General features: G+C 35.9%; 1 protein-coding gene and 1 pseudogene across 2 annotated transcripts; one reads left to right on the plus strand and one right to left on the minus strand.

Annotated features, from left to right (window-relative positions):
* Nucleotides 1-484: 484 nt before the first annotated feature.
* On the minus strand, nt 485-16144 carry LOC102583386 (phragmoplast orienting kinesin 2). 2 transcript variants are annotated; one of them, XM_015308295.1, is made up of 38 exons: nt 15892-16144; nt 15083-15785; nt 14846-15001; nt 14661-14744; nt 14039-14158; nt 13835-13948; nt 13655-13747; nt 13363-13523; nt 13183-13257; nt 13008-13095; nt 12870-12928; nt 12720-12783; nt 12565-12630; nt 12288-12473; nt 10649-10753; nt 10302-10537; nt 10139-10208; nt 9995-10060; nt 9846-9890; nt 9691-9770; nt 9497-9578; nt 7105-8799; nt 6526-6978; nt 3769-6273; nt 3548-3655; nt 3352-3473; nt 3178-3265; nt 2988-3062; nt 2654-2899; nt 2479-2577; nt 2272-2346; nt 2137-2195; nt 1949-2060; nt 1748-1858; nt 1472-1642; nt 1265-1330; nt 1021-1140; nt 485-910 (listed from the first exon to the last, which is right to left on the minus strand). In XM_015308295.1, exons 2-38 carry the CDS (start codon nt 15782-15784, stop codon nt 782-784), a joined length of 8886 nt encoding a protein of 2961 aa, XP_015163781.1. In that variant the 5' UTR covers nt 15785; nt 15892-16144; the 3' UTR covers nt 485-781. The 2 variants fall into 2 exon arrangements, with proteins under 2 accessions (XP_015163781.1, XP_006346472.1); XM_006346410.2 differs by having other exon boundaries at nt 7105-8790; nt 15892-16143.
* A 3649-nt stretch (nt 16145-19793) lies between these two features.
* The window catches only part of LOC102606409 (probable esterase PIR7A), a 2666-nt pseudogene continuing 960 nt past the window's right edge, over nt 19794-21499 (plus strand).

Genomic DNA, 21499 nt, shown 5'->3' on the forward strand with positions numbered 1-21499 from the left:
TGAACAAATAGACACATTCGTCCTACGTGACGTTCTATAGATGTGGGTGTTTGTTTGTTCAATTTTATATTAGTTTAAAAGTCTACATGTGAACGCCCATAATTGAAATGTATAAATGTCAACTTAAAATCAAATTAAAGGGCATATTTATGTATTATGCCTTCATTTTATTGTTCAAGTTCCAAGTAGTGTTTGTTAAAGAGAGAATCCACCTTGCACCACTTGGTGTAGTGGAATGTGGAAATATTACAATACATATGGAAAAAAAGAGCAAAAAAAACTTTCATTAGTTGAATGAACTAAGAAAACTTGAAACTCCCGAAAATATAAAGACAAGTATTGTCTAGGATGGATGGAGGTCATAATATTGGTTTTAATTGTTGGGAATAAGTACTTTTATTTGTCAACCTTCTTTAAAAGATTTAAAAAAAAAAAAATGAATTTGGTTTATGGCAATGAAAAAGCAAAAGTTCTAACCGCAGACTCAACCATAATTTCAGTGCTGTAAACATAATCAATTGTGACAAAATTGTGATTGTACAACAACATATGCCTTTGTAGACGTTATACTGGTAAATTTACAGAATAAAGAATTACACATTGCACAAATACTTTCAATTAAAGATAATACAAAATCATGGATTCACTATTTACAGATTTCCATGATTTGTGTACAGTGTATATAAAGTACAAAGGGATATATGAACAAACTGCTAGCCAAAAACTAACACCATGTACAGATGATAACTTACTCTTCCTCCTTAAGTTGGTAAAAGAATCTTCACCGATCAAAGACGGTTAGAGGGGAAGATGATCCTCTGTTTGAAATATGTCCATTTTCATTCGTTCTTAGAGGGGAGGATTGTGGCATGAACTCAGACAATCGGAGCCGTTCGTTAGTCATTTTGTTCTGTTGAAGAAGGAACTTGTTAGTGACTTAGCGTCGCTAGTTTGATACATTCAGTGTTCTGAGGTTTACGATCAAGCAAAATGATTGAAAATAATATGGATATCTGTTACCTTAAATTTGGCATCTTGTAGTTCTCTTTCCAGTGAAGTCAATCTGTTTTTGAGCTGCTCAAGTGCTTCTTCAGCTGCTGAGATCCCCATCTCAGATGTTGGTTTTGTTAATCCAGCAGCCTGCAGTATAAATTTCAAATGATAAAAAAACCGACGCCAAAGAACTAGAGACTACAACCAACATTTCCTTTGATATTATAATAAATAAAAAATGAATAGTAAATAAAAAATGAAATTTCCTTACCTTTAGCACAGTAGTGCACAGACCAAGTAACTTCTGCGCCAATTGCAATCTTTCCTCTTCCTTTTCCTGTTGGACAAATTCCCAACTATTTAATTCCTAGAGACACACAAAAGAATTCTCCTCTTCCTAACATAATTCATGTCCACAAGTCACATTGTGGAATTCCTCCTAGGCACATAAAATGATTAACAACTAAAACATACAAACCTTCAACTTGTTCTCCAGCGTTTGCTCCTTGTCAAAATTAATGTAGGGGCTTCTTCCATTAGTTTGACGGAAGTGAGCCAGCTCTTCCCTAACTCGAGAAAGAATTGATTCAGTTTTCCGCAGCTTTACTATAAGGTCATCATTCTGATTTTTCAGTAAATTGTTCTCTTCCTGTGACACAGACCCATGGTGGATTAGTGCTGTAGCGAAAAATACCAACTAACACTTTTAAGATGTCAATCTTCAGTCTGGAAAGTCTGGTAAAAAGGTACCAACCTTAATTTTAGCATGATGGTGGATGCGCTGTTGAAGGTTTTGCTGACCAGACAACTTCTTTATGTCTGCTTCAAGTTCGATGACCTTCTTCTTATGATTCATGTTCTCCATCTGAGAAAATTTCCGGTGTATAAGTGATTTTTTAATACAGTAACAACCTGCCGAGGTGTAATAGAAAAAAGAGTTACTAACATCTCTTACCTTTATCATTTCATTTTCTGTTGTAAGCAAGTGATTCCGCTGGCGCAGTTTTTCAAGTGCAATCTGTGCAACCACCATCTCTGCTTGTTTTCTCTCAATTTCCTCAATCCATCTAATTATCAATAAAAAACAAATGAGAAACGCAACAACAACAAGATGACTCTCGAAATCTAATTGACAATTAATACCCTTTCCGCTCCTCTATAAACTCATTTAGTTGTTGCCTCAGCTTACAAAACTCGTCCTCCTGCAAGCAAGCAGTTACTAATATTAGATAAGTCCAGACTATGTTGGTTATATCATTATATCCTTACTAAGTTTACCTTGACCTCAGCATCAACATTACGGACTCGAGCCATCTCCATCAACATTTTTATTTGAGGATTATCCAGCAGATTCTGGTGGGGTAACCCACATAAGCCAAACAAAAACATACGTGAAATTGTCAGGTTCTAGAGAACATAAAAAAGGAAATGGCCTTTGGTATTAACATTCCCTCCTAACAAAAAATATAGGTTTATTTAAATTACCGCATAGTTATTCATGTCCAGTTTCACACCCAATAGATCGCGCATTACATCATGGGTCATGCTATCAGCAACAGCTAATTTTGAGTTCAACATGAATATCTGCGATGAGTGTATGATCACAATTGAGTAGAGGAAATTTTACAAAAATAAGTCATTGTTTTAGGATGTGAATTACCTCTTTTTGTCTACTAGCAGCTAGAGCCTCAAGTTCTTGGATGCGATGTCTTTCTGCACTATGCTCCTCATCCCTCTCAGACATCAATTGCTGAACCAAGCCTATGCCAATACATTTGAAAGGGGAACCAGAACCCCTAGGCTTTGAAGAATTTTTTTCCAATTTGCTTGATGATAAAGCTGGAGCTTGGGTGGTGGCATGGGGATCCATCTTCACTTTCTGTGCCAATGCTTCTAATGCCTTAAACTGTTTTGCATTTTGATATTAGGTTAAACCCACAGATTAGCAACCAACACCAACTCTATCAAAATCAATAGAAGGAATGAGAAATCACCTTTTCCTTATACTCGCTAGCCTGTGCCTCAGCATGCAAATTTAGTTCTGATATATGAGCCTTGAAGTGGGCTAGCTGTTAAAGAAAATGAAATAAGTTAATCTAACAAGTTAATGAAATTGAACGTCAACTGGCTGACTGAGCTTAAAGAACAAAAAATTATAGTGAAGATACAGAGGACCAAACTCACTTCAGCATCTCTAGAGATGATTTCTCCCTCAAGAAGTTGTATGCGCTGACAAGCTTCTTGAAGACTCTTTCCTTTTTCCTCTTGATGCCTGTATACATAGATATCAAAACATTTAGAAACCTAAATGAGTCCTATTTTTGAGATTTCAGGTTGCATGGTATAGTTGTCAGAAACCTTCTCATGTCAGCATCACTGCCTTTTACATTGTTCATGTGTTGCTTGATGGCATGAAGTTCCAGTTCCAGCTCCTCTCTTTGTAACCGCTGTCGCTCAGCCTCTCCTCTGACAAATTCAACCTATAAAGTGGGAAATCATGTTATTAAATGATAAATAAATCGATAAGTACATTTAGCTTTGCAAGAATGAGTACCTCATTTTCTAGTACATTCACTGTGCATTCCAGTTCCTCAACAGACCTCTCTAACAATTTAACCTCCTCTTCTTTCTCAACAGCCTGGAGTTTTGCTATATCGGCCACCTGACATGAATAGAATATTGTTGTAAGAAAAAGGGGAGTGAGAAAAAGAAAACAAAAAGAAGGAAAACATTAGAGATCAATACTGAAGAAAGTAGTTTAAAACACAATTCCACCTCTTTCGCTTCTATGGCAATTGCTTCATTTTCCTCCGCAAGAGTTTGTGTTGTCTCTAGTTTCTTTTTCAACATGAGAATTTCTCCATGGAGGTCTTCCTTCTCACTAGTAACACCACTGAGATTTCTCTTCAAGCATTCAATTGAGTTGCTCATTTCGCCAACGATATCACCAAAGTTGGTAATTTCTATCTCTAAGTTCTCACAGACTTCCCTTTTCTCTAACAATTCCTCCTCGATGGAACATTTTTCTTCCATGGTGTCCTTGGCACTGGCAGCCAGCTCCGAGTTTGTGTGTGAAAGCAATTCTATGTCCTTGCACTTTTGAGAGATATCTGACTCCAAAATTGCTGTCTTACTTATCTTTTCCTGCAACTGAACTTCAAGCGCTTGACCTTTGCAAACAGCTTCATCAAGCTCATTTTCCAAAGAATTTATAGAAGCCATCAGATCATCAATTTCATCTTTTTGATCCTTGTGGTTAGATGCCGATTCTTGTAACAAACTAAGGTCAAATAGCATTCCTTTGATGATGTCATCCTTCCGTACTAACTCAGTTTGCAGGGAAGCACTTTGTATTAATATCTCTTCAGCAGAATTCTCCAATGATTCAAACTCTTCAAAAAACTTGGATGCCCTTTCAAGTTCTTCATGTATGTTTTGTAACATGGCATCTAATCCAGCACTTTTATTTTGTAAAGCATTAAGCGCTCTACTCCCAACGCTGTCTACTTTGAGCATCATATCAAAAGTGTCATTGTTACCCTTCTCACAAGATGTGAGTTGGATTCTCAAGAAAGTATTCTCTGCTGCCAAAACATTGATTCTCTCGATCTCTTCTTTCTTTACCTCCAACTCTGAGAAAATTTGGCAACGTTCTCCTTTTAACTCTGCTATTTCATGCTGCAGTTCTTCAATCACCTTTTTTAGACAATTCATTTTCTTAATTTCTGCTTCTTTCATTTCCATATCTTTCTGGAGTCTGCATGATGCTGCTTCCAGCAAGCAAGTTTCATTCTGCAACATCTGATTTTGTTGGTCAAGGACAAAGATGCGACTTGAAGAACTTTCAAGGGCTGAGTCCTTCTTTTGCAATTCTTCAAGCAACTTCTCATTTTTAGAGCTAAGTTCCTGGACCTGGGTTGTCAGAACAATCTTTCCTTCCTTTAATTCACCAAGTTCATGCTTTAATGTCTCATTCAAACAAGAAGCTTCCATCAGTGAGCACACATCTTTCTCAAGAGCATTTTTTCTGGAGTGAACTTTGGCAATCATGGAATCCATTACACTAAGTTCAGCCAACAAATTCTGCTGCTTCCTTCCTGCTTCTGCAACTTCCTCTTGTAGATTAGAAACATCAACCTCCTTGTCATGTAAGATGGATGCGGTTAATGCAACATCTAGATTGTCAAAAATTATTTTTCTCTTCAAACCTTCGGCAACTTCATAGAAGTGCTTATTTTTTCTCTCCAACTCAGATATTAATATGGTCCTCTCTTCTAACTCAGATGACAAAATTAATGACTCAAAGTCTTTTGCAGAAAACTCCATAGTCAAACTATCTTCCAGAGACTTCACGGCTTCCTCTTTTTCCTTCAGCACCCTTTCTTGATCTACAAGAGATGCCAAGACAGTTTTGTTGCTGAGATCTATCTCTTTCATTAACTCAACAAGCTCAGATCCCATTTGCTCGGACCTTGCTAACATTGACTCTTCCTGGAACTGCAAATCAAATATTTTTTTCTCGAAAGAGCCAAGTTTGGAAGTAAGATCCCCTGCATCAGACTCTTTCCTTAATACACGATCAAAGTTGTTTTTAATGTCGGCCAATAATTTCCCCTTCAGAGTTCTGCACATTTCAAGCTCCTTCTGTGCTTTGAAGTTCTGCTCCTTCAACTTAGATATTAATGAGTTTGATTCACTTAGCCCATGATTGAGTAGCCCATTTTCTACATTCAATCCGGTTGCAGCTTCTAAGAGAATGCCCATGTGACAAAGATGCAAGACAGACAGAGCACAGTCCTTGACAATAATATCAGACCAGATCTCCTCAAGCCATGACTTCATGTACTTAGTTGATGCATGAAGTTGAGACTTTATGATAAGGACATCAGATGTTACAGACTTGAGCTCATCTGTGGAAGTGGTTGCTGCCTGTGAAACTATATCCTCTAGCTCCAACACCAGCCTTTGCATCATTGCTAGATCTGACTCAAACTCATTTTCCAGTCTTTGGTAATGCATGTCCTTTAGATCATTAGCCAACTGCAAGCTTTGATTTTCATTAACAAGGATGTCTCTCTTTTCAGTTAAGCTGATCTCCTTCTTCTTACGCCTTTTGATGTCAAGCTTTAAGGATTCATTTGCTATCATTAGCTCATTTATCATGATGTCTGCTTCTTTCATGGTGTCTTGAACCTCTTCAAATTTGGCTAGAATGCAGGAAGCTTCAGTAGATTTCTGGGCCGCCACTGCCTTAGCATCACAAAGTTCAGCTTCAAGTAGCTGCAGACAAGAATTTCGAGAGAGCAGATCAGACTGAGACCGTGTTATTGATTCTATCATACTTAATTTAGTGGTTAGGAACTTGTCCTTTAAATTGAATTCTAATCTTATATTTTAGAACGCATTATTTAATCCGTCAAGATGATTGTTCTCAAGGATTATAAAATTGTAATGAACAGTCAAAAAGAAGGATTTCAGTATTGAAAGTCATGAGCAGTAATATATGATGTGTTTCTAGTGATATGGGCCTACCTTTTTTTGCTCATACCAGGAGCTGGAGGACTCCAGCACAGCACCTTCAATTGTTCGTAATTTATTGTCTACTAACTCCACTTTAACTACAAGTTCCTGTTCAAACTTATCCATATAGGTCTGTAGAGAAGTTGCTGCAGCCAGAAAATCTCCAATGCTCTCTTTACTCTTTTGCTCAGATGACCACAGGGCTTCTTTCTCAACATGTAATCTGGCCATTTCAGCTTGCACTCCTTTTAAGCAATCAAGAGCAGATTCCATTTCTTTCCTTAGTAGAATAACTGTAGCATCTATGTTCTTATCCTTCCAATTTATTTGAAAAGTATCCTGCTTGCTAGCTGATCCAAGCATATTATTACTTTTGTCGAAGGAACAGTCTGGTTTTTCAGCTGTCCTATCTTGAAGAATAAATGACTCTAGGTGCTGGCTGTGTTGTCTTGTCTCACTACCTGTCTGCAACAATACGTTAAAGTTGGATTACATAATAATAAAATCCATCACGAAGAATCTACCATTCCACTTAAAAAACAGATACTATAAGATATGAGTTACTTTCAAACATAACGGCACATAACTTACCAATGTTTCAAACTTGTCATCACTAGAAAAAGAAGCATGAGTTTCATTGCTTATATCTTTTCCATGACTTCCACTTCTTTCCACACACTCACTGAGGTGCGAACGTACTGTTGAAACACCTGCTTTCAGCTCTGTAAGTTTCTCAATCGTTTTCAACATATCATTTTCATCCAGCTTTTGTCTTTGCTCCTCAAACAGCTGAAGTCTCAGATCACTGCATGTCTTTTCCAGAGTATGTAGCTTCGTTCTCAGAGACTCATTTTGATTCTCTGCAGCGGCAACTACTGAAGCTTGATCCCAGAGAATAGCATCCTTTTGTCTGCTTGTTTCTAGAGATTCCATAAGTTGCATGTCCTTCTGGTTTAACGCATCAACACAGTTAGAATTCTGTTCCGACAACCAGTTAACTACCAAGAAAGCGACTGTTGCACTGCTTGACACCTTTCTGAGTTGATCCTCCCCATGCTTAATCTTGTTCTCAAGTTCTGAGATGACATGTGCCTTTGAGCTTAACTGGGATGTCAAAGAAAATAGCTCAGCATCTTTTTCATGGCAATCTAACTGGTGAGCCTCCGTCATAACTAAAGCTGCCCCTCTAAGAGATCTCAGCATGGACTCCATATCATTTCTTCTGTTGAGAGCATTCTCCAGACTCTGGTTGAGCTCTTCAATAAATAACTCCTTTTCAACAATGTATTTTGTCATTCTGCCAAATTGTTCAGATATCCTGCTTCTCTTATCTGGAAATGTACTGGAAATAAAATCCAGTTGCTCACAGGCATCTTTGAGAGCCTCATGCCCCCCACATACAATAGCTTCAATCTCGTTGTTTACCTGCTCCCATTCTTCAGACATATTTATTAACTCTTTTTCTTTGTCATATACACTTTCACCAAGTTTTAGATTTTCTTCTGTCATCAGAGATAATTTTGCCTCCAAATTTTTAACTTCAGTTTCCAGCTCAGCTAACCTCTTTCTGCTCTCCATCTCTTTCAAGCTGCTATTTTCAACTTCCTGCTGAAGAAGGAGGAGTTCTTCCTGCAAGCATACAATCACTTCAGCAGTTTCTGCCTCAGCCTGCCTGCTTATTTCATCCATCGCTTCCTCATTTGACACATGAAATTCAGAGTCATTTTGGTAACGCCGATTCAACATTTTGGCCTTCTCAAGGGAGTCATGCATCTTTTTAAGCTTTGCTTGCAAAGGAGAATCATCACTTTCCAAGAGCTTAGATGATGAGAGATCTCTCGATCCTTGATGAAACATTTTCTCCTTCAAGGAAGAGATTTCAAGCTCCAGTTTCCGCACTACTTCAGCATAACGACTGTTACTGTTTCTTAGATCGTCTACCTCAGTGATTGCTAAGAGATGTTGGGATTCAAGAGCTTCAATAATGGATTTGGCTTCCCCAAGTTCTGCGTGAACATCTTCACATTTCTGGGTCACTAACAGAAGCTGTTCTTTTGATGAGTCTCGGTCTTGCATCATGGATTGAGCATGTTGCTGCAATTCATTGTGATGCAACCTTTCTTCTTGAATTATAACCTTCAGAATGTCCAACTCAAGTTGCAAATCCATAATTTCCTCTATGTGCTCCATCATTTCTTCTTTCCTCGTATCTTCCTTCTCATTCTCAGCAGAAGTTTCTGATTTGCCATTAAGAGCCAGAGCTTCTGATGTTGACTCCTGAAAAATCTTTCACATCAAGAACATGAACAAAGTAGAGTTTTTGCAAACAAAAAACTAAACCGTACAAAGAATATTCGGTGGGATTCTATACAAGCAATATGAATGGTCAAGAATCATGAGAAAAAAGTACAAACTCAGGCTGATTATGCTCTAATATCTTGTGTATTTGTTTTGGCAACTTATGTCAACAGCTTTAATAACTGAAAATTAGGTTACCCAAAAACTTTTGTGGTCTGAGCTATGAGCTACTTCAACACAAGTTTTTTTTTTTTTTGATAACCGAGAAATCCGTCTGTGACCCGCCCTTTGGACCAATCACAGCCTTCTAAACTCGGTGGATAATGAGCCCGCCTCTACCCTTCTCCACTTAAATACCGGGCTTCGCTTTGCATGGTGTGGGGCTTGAACCTGCGACCTAAGCCACAAATCCTCCACCTTTTGCCACTCGAGCTAAGCCTTGGGGGGGCTCTTCAACACAAGTTTATTCTGTTATTTTGTGGCAATACTTTGCACTAGACGAATTGGGAAATATTCTTATTTAAGATACATTACCAAAGTCCGGAAAAGCATCAGTTAAATTCAAATACCCAAAGCAACTCCCTCAATCATGATAAAGGTGTCGTGTTCTCCCTTATCTTTCTTCCTCTTCTCTTATTTTCAGTTATATAATGACAAAAACATGCTTGTTCAGAAGGAGAATTACCTTTATGACTTCAACCCCGCCTTCGCGATCATTGTCAGCAGAACTGATGCTATTTAATGAACCTCGTAGTTCATCTATTTCCCTGAAGAGGATTGAGAGCAAGTTAGAGGAAACTAATAGTAGCAGCAGTTATAATTTCAATATGTTAAACGTCAAGAAAGTCTGTATAACCACAGTTGAAAAGGGTCACTAACCTGCTGAGTTTTTCATTTTTCTCTAAACAACAGTTTAGGTTAGTCTGGCATTCCTCCAACTCATATAAAGTCTTTTTTAACTGAAACATTAAAATACATATGAGACCAAGTTTATTCAATTTCTTCAAGTTAAGGGGGGGTCACCAGAGACCAACCTCTAAATGTAGTGTAGTTTGTTCGTCGCAAACATGTTCAGGCTCCTGCACCATGCAAAAGATGCTTGAACATAAGAAGGCTTGAATTTGTATCTTTAAAGCAGCTGAAAGAGGAAAGAACACACCGTACAAGCTGTTTTAAACATTACCTGAGATGGAATATTCATGTCCAAATGGATGTGCTGCTTCAAGTTCCCATCAATATTGTTAAGTAGCTGTACACATATATTGTCTTGACATCATACTCTTATACAAGTCAAAGAGCTAGAAAAGACAAAAGGCACAGAATTTACCTGATCCCGCAAGTTAGAAACCTCATTCAACAGAATTTCTCTCTCTCCTTCTTCATAAAAATCTTGAAATCTACAAGCTCAGTAGAACGAAAAATTGTTGAAGAATAAAAAGTAAACGAGCTTCAATATTTAGGTTATTGGATATGTATGTACAACATTCTACCTCCGCAGTTCTTCTAAAAGCCTAATGTTTTCACATGCAAATCGAGTTACTTCTGGATTTCTATCAACCTTAGCATGAAGCAGCTGGATTTCTTCAGTAAGTGCACTGTTTTCCTCCAATAAATAACTATCTGCTGGAATTAGTCCATTGACAAGTGACTCCATCCTTTGAATTCTCTCTTCTCTGAACTTTAGCATCATCTTGGTGCACCGATTATCTTCCTCCCTTTGACGAACCTAAGAAACAAACATGCAGGATAACCGTGTATGGAAGTTAGTATCTTATTGAAAATGTCAAACCTAAACAAAGAAATGGGATAGAAGGCAAGAAAGTGCGAAGAGGGTCACCAGACGGTTAAGCTGCTCAATTTCAGCTTCAAGTTGTTTGATAGAAGTTTCAGCCATCTGCTCTCTCCTTAAAGAACCAGCTAGTGTGGTCTCTAGTGATTTGAACTGAAAAATAAAAAAATAAAAGCAAGAGGAATCATTGCACAGCAGAGTAGATAAGCATTTGGATGAAGAAAGTGAGATCAGATTCTTTAGCCATGAAGATGTATGAATGTAAGAACACCAGATCTCCTAGATGAAAAAAAGTGAAGTCTGATTTTTACCCATGAAGATGCAAGAATGTAAGAACACCAGATAGAGATGCAATAATCAGAGTGAACCAAGCTGGGGCAAGCAACAAAGCAGAGTCTGCTGGTGCTAAGATACTATGAGATGTAACTGCGTAATGAAGGTTTTGAATAAAATCAGAAAGAAGAAAAAAACAAATATTGTTCAGCATAGTTCCTTTCTTCCTGTATTCAGCATACAAATATAGTTCTTTTCTTCCTGTTCTTATACTTGTCAATTAATCTTAATCGACTAGTCCGAATCAGTTGGTGTGGTTATATGAATTCTCTAGTCCATTCTGCTTAATTCGAGTACACTTCATACTGACATTGAGTAAACTTTCCTTTTAGATAGAACTGAGTTATCTGACCACACTTATCCTACACACTGTGCGTTAACTAGTTTCTTCCTAACTAGTTGGTATCGCCTATATGGAACCTTTACTTCAATTGTGTTTTCTATTCTCCTAACTAAGTTTCATTGTTTTTGAGAGATCTTAAGTCTAATGAAGCAACTTTCCTCTATGTGATTTTTAGGTACAACTCATCCTGTTTTATCACCCTCAATCATCATATTGTCACACCCATGAACTGATGTATTTAAGATGTCTATGTAGGACAATGGACATGACAGAAGTATTTCAAGCTGCCTCCCATTTTTCTCCTCCATGTGTGCTACTTGCACCCTCTTTCAGATATGATCAATTTCTATTATTATCTAATTTTGTATGACTGCATATTTATCTTAACATATGCAGTTTACGACATTCATCTTTACTATAATATAATATCAATGGTCCCACAACTGTTCCATATATCTTTTATTTACCTTGTTAGGTATCTTTCTATCACATAACACATTGTAACAATCTTTTATTCAGTCATTTTATTCTATTTGTATATGTTACATCTTCATCTATCATGCTATTCTCCTAGAAGACTTCTGAGTTGTAGGTATTTAGGCACTAAATCTGCTACCTCCCACTAGCACAAGTACCGGATGATTGTGTCCACTAAGGCTTGGATAAATGAGAAGAAATCATCTAATGTTTCTGCCTTCGCTGATATTTGAACCTAAGATCTCATGGTTCTCAACCCCACTTCATTGACTTCCCTTGAGTGCTTATGTTGTAGTAACACAATCGTGCAACTTTAGACCTTGATTAATGTAAAATGGAACTGAATTAAACACAGTTGTATTCTTCAGTGTTTGTACATCAGAAGGTGCTGTAGCGCCATCTGGAATGATTACTTGAAAGCTTATTGAAAGTGTTGAGTCATACTTTTGACTTGCAAACTTTCTTTGTGAAAGAAAAAAGAATATATGAGATAAGCAATGTAAATAAAAGAAGCCCAAAAACAATATGATATACCTGTTTAGAGGATAACCTTATAATGCCCTTGGCCTCCTTTGCTATCAAACTACCATGCTGATCTGTCTCGAGTGCCTTTTCATCATTACTGCTGTCATCTTCCAGTCTAGAGTCTCCTGAAATAGTTGTTTGACCAAATGATAAAGCTCTAGATATATTCTGACGTTTCAAAGACGAAAGCTCCTCCTGTTTCAAAAATTCCACCAATCTTTTCCATCAGTTTTAAGTTCACACCAACTTCTACATTGCATAGTAAATATTTAAAGAGGCTTTCTACCTTTAGAAGTCTTATCTCATGTTTAAGAGCAGAGACATCTGCTGAAGAATCTTCATTGACGACAGCCTTCATATTGCAAAAGGAGAAAAGGAACAAAGTTAAAATATTGAGGCTGAATGATGGCCACTTTGTCATCAGCGAAGTTATATGCTTACATTGTTCTGAATAAGTTTTGCCCGTTGAGCAAACTTTAACGTATTCAGTGTTTCAGCTGCACAGCTGAGGATAAAAAAATCAGCGTAGTTGAATAATTTTTCACCAAAACTAGTCAGCATAAGATTAAGAAAGTTTAAAATAACACCAACCAGATAGAAGGGCTGACGTTTGATATAATCATTGTTTTTGAGTTTCCACCCAGTGAATCCTGCATTTTATACTGTAAGAAGGACGCTGATATACTCGAAATTTAAAAACTGGGTAGAAAAATGTGTTTTAAAGTTCACCTGAAGTAGAAATGTCAACTTTGAATCCCTATAAGGAACATGCCTTGGCCTTCCATTGGCAACATCAACCAGAACCATTATTACATGACTGCAGAATGAAATGCTCTGTCAAGTGAATGTGAAAGGCCAGGAGATGAAGCAAGAGTTATCAGGGAAAATCATCAAGGAAAAATACCCTAGAGTTGATAAAGATCTGTTAATGCTTGCAGCTTCTTTCAAGCGTTCACCCTCAGCACCAGAAGCTTTTTGCCTGTAATAGGTAATGGCCACATAAATGATGTGTCTGAAATTTTTTTGTAGTTTTTTCTTTCCTGAGTAAACATAACATATTTGCTCTTATCAATCAAAGAATTACCTTTCTGAACCAGCAAGGTCAACAAGATTAAGCCTTGAAAAACGGAAGTTATCAGCAGAGTTCTTTTCCCACCTACTCTCAATTATACAGGTAAAGACACTGTGTGAGCGACTGCTCTCTCTGTTCATGTTTGTTGCTGCAACTTTCCTGTTTAAAGAACCCTGAACAGATATTGAACTTTATTCAAACTCATGAGAATATTTTTATGCCACTTACAAAACTTGCCTCATGTGTGTGCTCTGCAAAGTGTAAGATATTAATGAAGAAACTCAGTATCTACAGATATTGTTACCTGAGTCAAGAGCTTAAGAATGTCACCCACAGTCTGGACTTCAAATTCGGACAGATTTTCAACATAAACACCTTTTGTGATATCCTCTCGCAACTATAAGAGAAAAATATGAGTGTGAACCAACAGCAGTAAGTTGCATCTAATTTTAGGTCAAGTTCAGACACGGGATAGACAAATTACCATTAAATTTGAGGATGAAGGTTCAAGGAGATCAGTGATTTGTTCATTATAAATCTCTAGAAAAGAACATTTGCAGCTGTATTGTAGTCTCTCATCCCTTCGACTTTCCTCTTCCTGAAAAATAAAGATCAAAAGTGACTTCACCTACAATTCCTAGATTAGAAGTTGTATTAGGAACAAAAAGCAACAAAACATCCTACTTACTGCTCTGATCCTAGCAAACAAGAATTCAAATATGCGCGGCGTCATTCCTCGGTTGGGGCTCGGCCTGATTTCCAGTTCTTCAATCTCACCAAGCATTGTATGTGTCTTCCCACTACCAGTCTGCAAGAAGATATCCGAATGTGCTACTATTTTTTAGTCAAACTTGGCAATTAAAAACTTGTGACTGGAAAAGAATCAAGAATAGGTGTCACTGATTTGAGAACTAGAAAGATATGTGGACAGTTATCATAAATACATAGTGCTCAGTTGCCTTAGCATCCAAACGTTGCAGATTATTTCAAAAAAGAATTGCATTTAGAGTAAGGATGACCCTCTAAACTTTAGACGTCTCAGGGAAGCTTTTTTTATTATTAAAGGAGTTGGCGGATATCTCGAAATTCAATTGATCAAGCAAATCACAGTTTTCAGTATTTGCAGAGAAAAATTATCTACAAGATTTGCATAGACAATGAAAACTTAATGAACCTTTTACAGTAAACAATAAGTTTTTTTCCATCAACAAACTTTGTTTAAGCATGTGGTGTGACAACTTTTAACATTAGTAGTGCACAAGTTTAGAAGCAGTCACACCAATAGCTTTTCACCAAATATCATGCCTAACCTGTCCATATGCAAAGATGGAGCTATTATATCCAGATAAACAGTTCTCCACCATCGGTAAACCGACCATTCTAAAAAGTGTTTCCTGCACAATGAAATTGCATAATTTTCAGTATCTTGTAGGACCACACATAGTCCAACCAGAAATGATCATATTGCTCCAAGTTAAACGCTAATTACACAGACCTGATTGATTGTTTCACATGCCACGTGATCAAATGTGAACCGAGTTTCAGGCTGCCCTATCCAAGTGACACATTGTGCACTTTCCTGCTTCAAGCATCTAGTGTACCCTTGAGTATTTCTCTCCATGCTGTTGAGAGGACGCACTCGTATCAAAACCTGTGGTAATTCAATGTAGTTTAGTACTTGATCACCAAAGGATCGGTTAACACAATAATCACCAAATAAAGGTCCACCTACCTGTACATTGTGCTCCAACCAGAATGATGGATTTTCCTTGAGGTCAAAATGAGGAATTTCAACTGTATCAAGAACAGTCGGTGAATTACCACTGATTGGAATTCCCCTATACAATGCTGTGTAATTAGCCGTCCGGGAAGCTCCACTCGCTAAAGGCCTAGAACTACTGGCTAAAGAAAATGAAGGATTTGGAGGCTTTGTTACACTTTTAGATGGTGTGTTTTGATTAGAATGACTCTCCGAATAGTTAGAATTTGCCCTCCCTATCGTCCTAGTGGACCGTGGAGTAGCATTGACAGCTACTATCCTTGATTGATTCCCACAAGTACCTGCATCCATCTTTCCTTCATCCCCCATTTCCACAGAATTCGAGCTGGAACCCGCTTTCTGCACCCATCCATATCGACCTTTTGGAAGACTTACCGGTTTTTCTGGAGTTCTATTAATGTCGGAATATCTACTAGTCTTAGGTTTAGTGGGGGTCTTATCAATTTTAGTAACCCTAACACCCCCTTGTTGATCTACTCCGCCTTTCAAATTCCTGGTGGTTTCTTGAATTGCGTTTAAAGGAGGCCTTGTTGAGTCTGTACTAGCCGGAGGACCCATTGAATCCCTCGGATTCACCGGTACATTCTCAATTTCCTCCGGTTGGGTATTATTCTTACCACTGTTCCGTCGCAAGAATTTGAAATCCCTCAACATTCTGTGTATCAACAAAACGATTCAAGATACAACAAAAACACATACAATGTAATTCCATACAAATCTTTAAACAAAACTCAAGAAAAGAAACAAATGGGGGTTAGTACCTGAAAGAAGTGTTGAAGAAGAGAATACCAAGTCCTCTATATGTTGAAATTGTAAGTTACTTTCTTGAGCTGAACTAGGAATTCAAGAATCTTGATTTTGAAACATCAAATCTTGAAATGGAAAATCATTCTCGAGTAGAGAATTTCTCTCTCTAGATTTTTGGAGAGTGAAGACTGTTGAGTTGTTGAATCAAGATTTTCAAATTATGAATCTGCAGGGGACAGAGATGGACGGTTATGATTTAATCAACGTTTGAAATGGCGCATTGGGTTTTGAAATAGAGAGAGGGGTTTATTCGGGAAATTAAAGGAATAGGAGGGGGAAATTTTGAAATAAATTATAGTCCTACTAATGATTCCTAACGGCTACAATTTAAATTTTTGCCATAGAGTGGGGCCTTCGTTTTTTCAAATTTATTCTTTTTTGCCCTTCTTTTTTTCTTTATTACCTTTTGTTCCACACTTTTTTGAGTTTTTACTCTAATCAAGAATGATTGGGGTGCCAAGATTAACCCAATTTGAATGGTGCACAATGTTATTATGCACCTTTTTGTTACACAAAAATATGAATTCGAATTTATAGACCAAAAAATATAAGATTTGTGTCTACTACACAACTAAAGTTATTAGTGTGGAGTACGTAGTACAAATTCTCATTTATAGTATTTTTATTGGGAAACAATTTAAATATATTTTTGAACTATTAAAATGAATCAGTTTTATTCTTCGTTATGTTTTTTGCTTGATCAAACAAACTAAAGTCATGATCTTTTTTTTCTTCTTTTTTTTTTAACAAAAGTCATGATCAAGCATAACTTATAACAATATATATAGTATGATACTAGGGGTCGTTTGGTTGGGAACAAGTTATTCCATGATAAGTTTTCTTGGGATAACTTATCCCACCATGTATATGGGATAACTTATCTCATCACTATGATATAAATGGTGAGATAAGTTATCCCAAACATGGCAACCAAGCAAGATTAAAAAAAATTATCCCATCAGTATTATTTTTAATCCCTCACACCAAACGACCCTAAAACATAAATTTATGACCCACAAGAAAATTATTTACTATAAGGGGATAAGTTATGTTGGGATTATTTTTTACACCAAATGCCCTTCGTTTGGTTTGAAAATGAGTTATGATGGGATAAGTTATGTTGGGATAAGTTATGTTGGGATTAGTTATGATGGGATAAGTTGTGTTGGGATTATTTTTTATTGAGTGTTTGGTTTGTTATATTCAAAATAATAAATTTAAGAACAATTTATTTATTTACAAAAATGCCCTTCATTAAGGTAAAAAGTGATACAACAAAAGGGTTGAAAGAGACATTTTTGTCATTTACCTATTTTATCCAGGGATAAGTTATCCCGGGATTACTATACCACCCAAGGAGAGGGATAACTTATCCCGGTACTAATTATTAATCCCGGGATAAGTTATCCCGAACTTGCCAACCAAACAACAAAATAAGCGGTACTATAATTTAATCCCGGGACTATTTGGTATTATCCCTTACACCAAACGAGTCCTAAGGGTATAAATTAAAAACCAACACAACATAGGACAAAAATGTAAATGATCCCTTTAAGAAAGAGTTATATTGGATGATTAAAAATCAGCCCAATATGAAATTACCTTGCACCAAATTCATAAGATTTTGGGCGAATTGGGAGAACATCATGTTTTGAATCATATTTGACGTCCCTAAGGGTAGAACTCATATCACCAAAAAATAGTTCTTTTTCCTTCTTCTCAAATCTTTATTTTCAAATCATTTTGAACAATAATAGTAGGAGAAAATATTATTACTTTCTTTAAGAAAGGTATTCTCAAAAACTTCTTTTTTTCAAACTATATGATTTCACATGCATTACTATTAGTAACACAAAAATTATAACACTTATTGTTAGCATAAGCGATTAACATACAACCAAAAGTCTTATAATCTTCTTCTTCTTCTTTTTCCTTTCACGATTAAGTATTATAATTTATAACAATAACAAGATATTTCCATACTTTCAAATATTTCAAATATAAAAGGAATAATCTCTAATCTTCTCTACTCATCAAAAGAATAAAAACAAGTATAAATAGATGAGGAGAACTCAAATCAAAATAGAAAATCAAGGAGAGGTTTTCTTGCTAAGGTTATTAAAAGGATTAATAGCAAATAATGGGCTTGTTACAAAGGGATTAAAGGAAATAATTGGCGTAAATACCTAAAAGTGATCCTATACATAACTTATTCTTTGAGATAATTAAATATTTTTTTCAACATTTTTTTAAAAATTAATAAATATGCATACCTAGACCTTATAATAACCTTTGGTTTTTGCAAGTAGAGTGCATCATGCCTCTTATTATATATTTCGTTTATAGAAGATTATCATTGAGTGATTGAGTTAGCTAGAGCTAAGTGGACAAGCATACTAATTAATCTCTACCTAATCGGAGTTTTTATAAAATCGAATACATGCATGTTTGATCTCGAGAATCTTTTTAAATTAAAATTTCAATAATTTACATGTTATCAATTTCAAAACTTTTACTAACACATGTAACTGTTTATTTATAAAATTAATTTTAATATTTAAATGTGCTCATGATCCACATATAATATTTATTAATCACTTATACTCATCGTTAAAATATAACTTCATTTATTGAGACTGTTAAATTAGGTCCACACATTTCATGAATCACCAATATGGGACCTTTGTGCTTTAACACCCCACCTCACCTCACGCCCAGTGCGTAGCATCTGGTGCGTGGGCAATTTTTGACCCATCTCACGCCCAGTGCATAGCAGTTGGTGCGTGGGCAATTTTGGGCAAGTCCAGTGCTTAGCATCTGATGCATGGGCAGTTTTTGATTTTTTTGGGCCCCAACATTAGGTGAGATGGGTCATTGCTCTGATAGCATATTAAATTAGGTCTTAGGTCTAACTCACACCCCAAAAACTAGTTCAAAGGGAGGAAAATTGCGCAAGCTTTATAAGGAGTCTACTCACCTCATTAACCACCTGAAACTTTTTTGCTTTAACAGAGACTCCTTGTTTTAATATTTTTTATTTTTTTTAAGATGTGGGCAGTGTATAGAAAAAGGGGAAGGGGAAGTGCTTTGTTAGATTTAAATCTTCAACATTCGATAGAAGATGAAGTTATAACAATCACTAGTACTCTACAAATTTAGATCACCTTTTACATTTTTATTCAAATTATTTAATTAGTTTGATCTAGGATTCTTGCGATCTCGTATAATTATAAAACTCAATTAGTAGATGTCTTAGTTCTGGATTACTTTTCAAATGACCATATAATTAGAACGTTAAAGGAAATAATAACTTGCAGTAAAATCATGAGAATGCCTCAAATTTCATTTTATTTTTAAACTTAATTTCTGAAATAGTCAACAAACTTGAACTATGACGTCAAACATTTTAAACTTTGAGTTTATTAATATTTTGCTGTCTGATACTATTTTTTTTTTTAATGATCTGGACAATTTTGATTTTTAAAAAATTGCTACAGCTACTATTATAGTATTTATATTCATAGGCTAGAAAATCAAGAAGTAATACTTAAATTACGTTGTACAAGAAACATGATGCGTTTTAGTTGGAATTTTATGATTAAAATAAATAGAACTCCATTACTAATTATTCAAACCTCTATACTGGTGGACAAGTCATTAGGCAAGTTTGTGAGCTATAAAATGCCTGTTTGATCCAACTTTATTATCTCTATATACTACTTTTAGCCAACTTAACTCCACAAACCATAATAATTAAGGTAAAAATCCAATTTTTTAGCTCTTTCTTTTCATTCCAAAATTTTGTATACAACTTCAATTCTATTTTATTTTTGTATAGTTTGGTGGTGAGACAACAATGGCAAATAACATTAATGTTGCATCTTTTGTGCTAGTTCATACGGGAGGCCATGGAGCCTGGTGCTGGTACAAGATTGTCGAATTGATGAAATCTTCAGGACATAATGTCACAGCTCTTGATTTGGGTGCTTCAGGAAACAACCCAAAACAGGCCCTCGATATTCCAAGTTTTTCTGATTATTTGAGTCCGCTAATGGAGTTCATGGCTTCACTTCCTCCTGATAAAAATGTAGTTCTTGTAGGCCATAGCCTGAGATAATATCTCATATAGTCATTCAACTTTGAATAGCTCACTTAGAAACTCACTCAACTTTGGATTGTTTACTTAGAAAGTCACTCAACTTTGTTTTTTAACTCAAAAGTTACTCAACTATTGATGTTTCACTTAAAAAGTCACTCAACTATTTATATTTCACATAGAAAGTCACTTAATCAATTTAAATAATCTTTTCATTAAATTTTCTAAAAATACAAAAAATAAGATGCTTATTTTAATTATTGTTTTTTTTACTACCTTTTCATTAAAAATATAGTAGAAGATCGTTACTGCCTCTTTTTTTTAATTACTTCTTATCAATTCTAATTTTTCTTTTTGGTAATCTTTTAACAATTTATTTCTTTTATTATTTCCTTAAAAATAGTTTAAGATAAAATTTAATTAAAAAAATATTTAAATTGATTGAGTGACTTTTTAAGTGAAATATAAATAGTTGGGTGACTTTCTAAGTGAAACATCAATAGTTGAATGATTTTTGAGTTAAAAAACAAAGTTGAGTGACTTTCTAAGTAAACAACTTAAAGTTGAGTAACTTTTTAAGTAAACAACTCAAAGTTAAGTGACCATCTGAGATATGCCTTGGTGGACTCGCCATTTCTAAAGCTATGGAAAACTTTCCAGAAAAGATTTTAGCTGCTGTATTTGTCACTGCTCTAATGCCTGGTCCAACTCTCAATGTAACCGAAGTCTACAATGAGGTATCAATTTTAGTTCTGAGATGATTCTGTTACGATTTGTTTTTGCTTTTACATGTTTAAAACTAAATATACTTTTGTTATAGTCCTGCAGTGCAGTACTACCTGAACTTGATAATCGCGTTACATATGACAATGGACCTACCAATCCTCCAACCACCCTCATCTTAGGTCCCAAGTATTTGGCAACTAATGTTTACCAATTGAGGTAAGCAAATCACAATATTGTATCAAATCACAAATTAAATCTATTCAAGTGCTTATTTGCAACATCAACGTAACTTGTAATTGATTTAAATCAGTTTGTTTATTTCTTTTTTGGTGTTAGGATTGGACGATGGCTACTAAACTAGTGAGGTCACTATATTTATATCGTGCTGAAGATGTTTCTAAGGAGGTAGTTCTTGTTGGGTTTTAAAGGTGTGAACAGGAAATGAAGGGTTGTGACTCTCCTGAAGAGTTGTGACTATGCCGAAGGGTTGTGAACTTTATGAAAGGTTGTGTCCTTTCTAAAGGATTGTGACCGTTTGAAAGGTTATGCCTTTTCCCAAGTGTTGTGACCTTTCTGAAAGGTTGTCTTCTTTCCAAAGGGTTGTGACCTTTACCCTTGTTGGCTATAAATAGAGAGGTTTTCTCTCATTTTTCTGCATCGAATTCTTCCCTTCTTTTGCATACATTTCTTACAAAACAAAATCGATCGATCGTGTCTGTGTGTGTGATTCGTTGCTGTCA

The sequence above is a fragment of the Solanum tuberosum genome, unplaced genomic scaffold, assembly GCF_000226075.1.
Source record: "Solanum tuberosum cultivar DM 1-3 516 R44 unplaced genomic scaffold, SolTub_3.0 scf00073, whole genome shotgun sequence".
Lineage (NCBI taxonomy): Eukaryota > Viridiplantae > Streptophyta > Magnoliopsida > Solanales > Solanaceae > Solanum > Solanum tuberosum.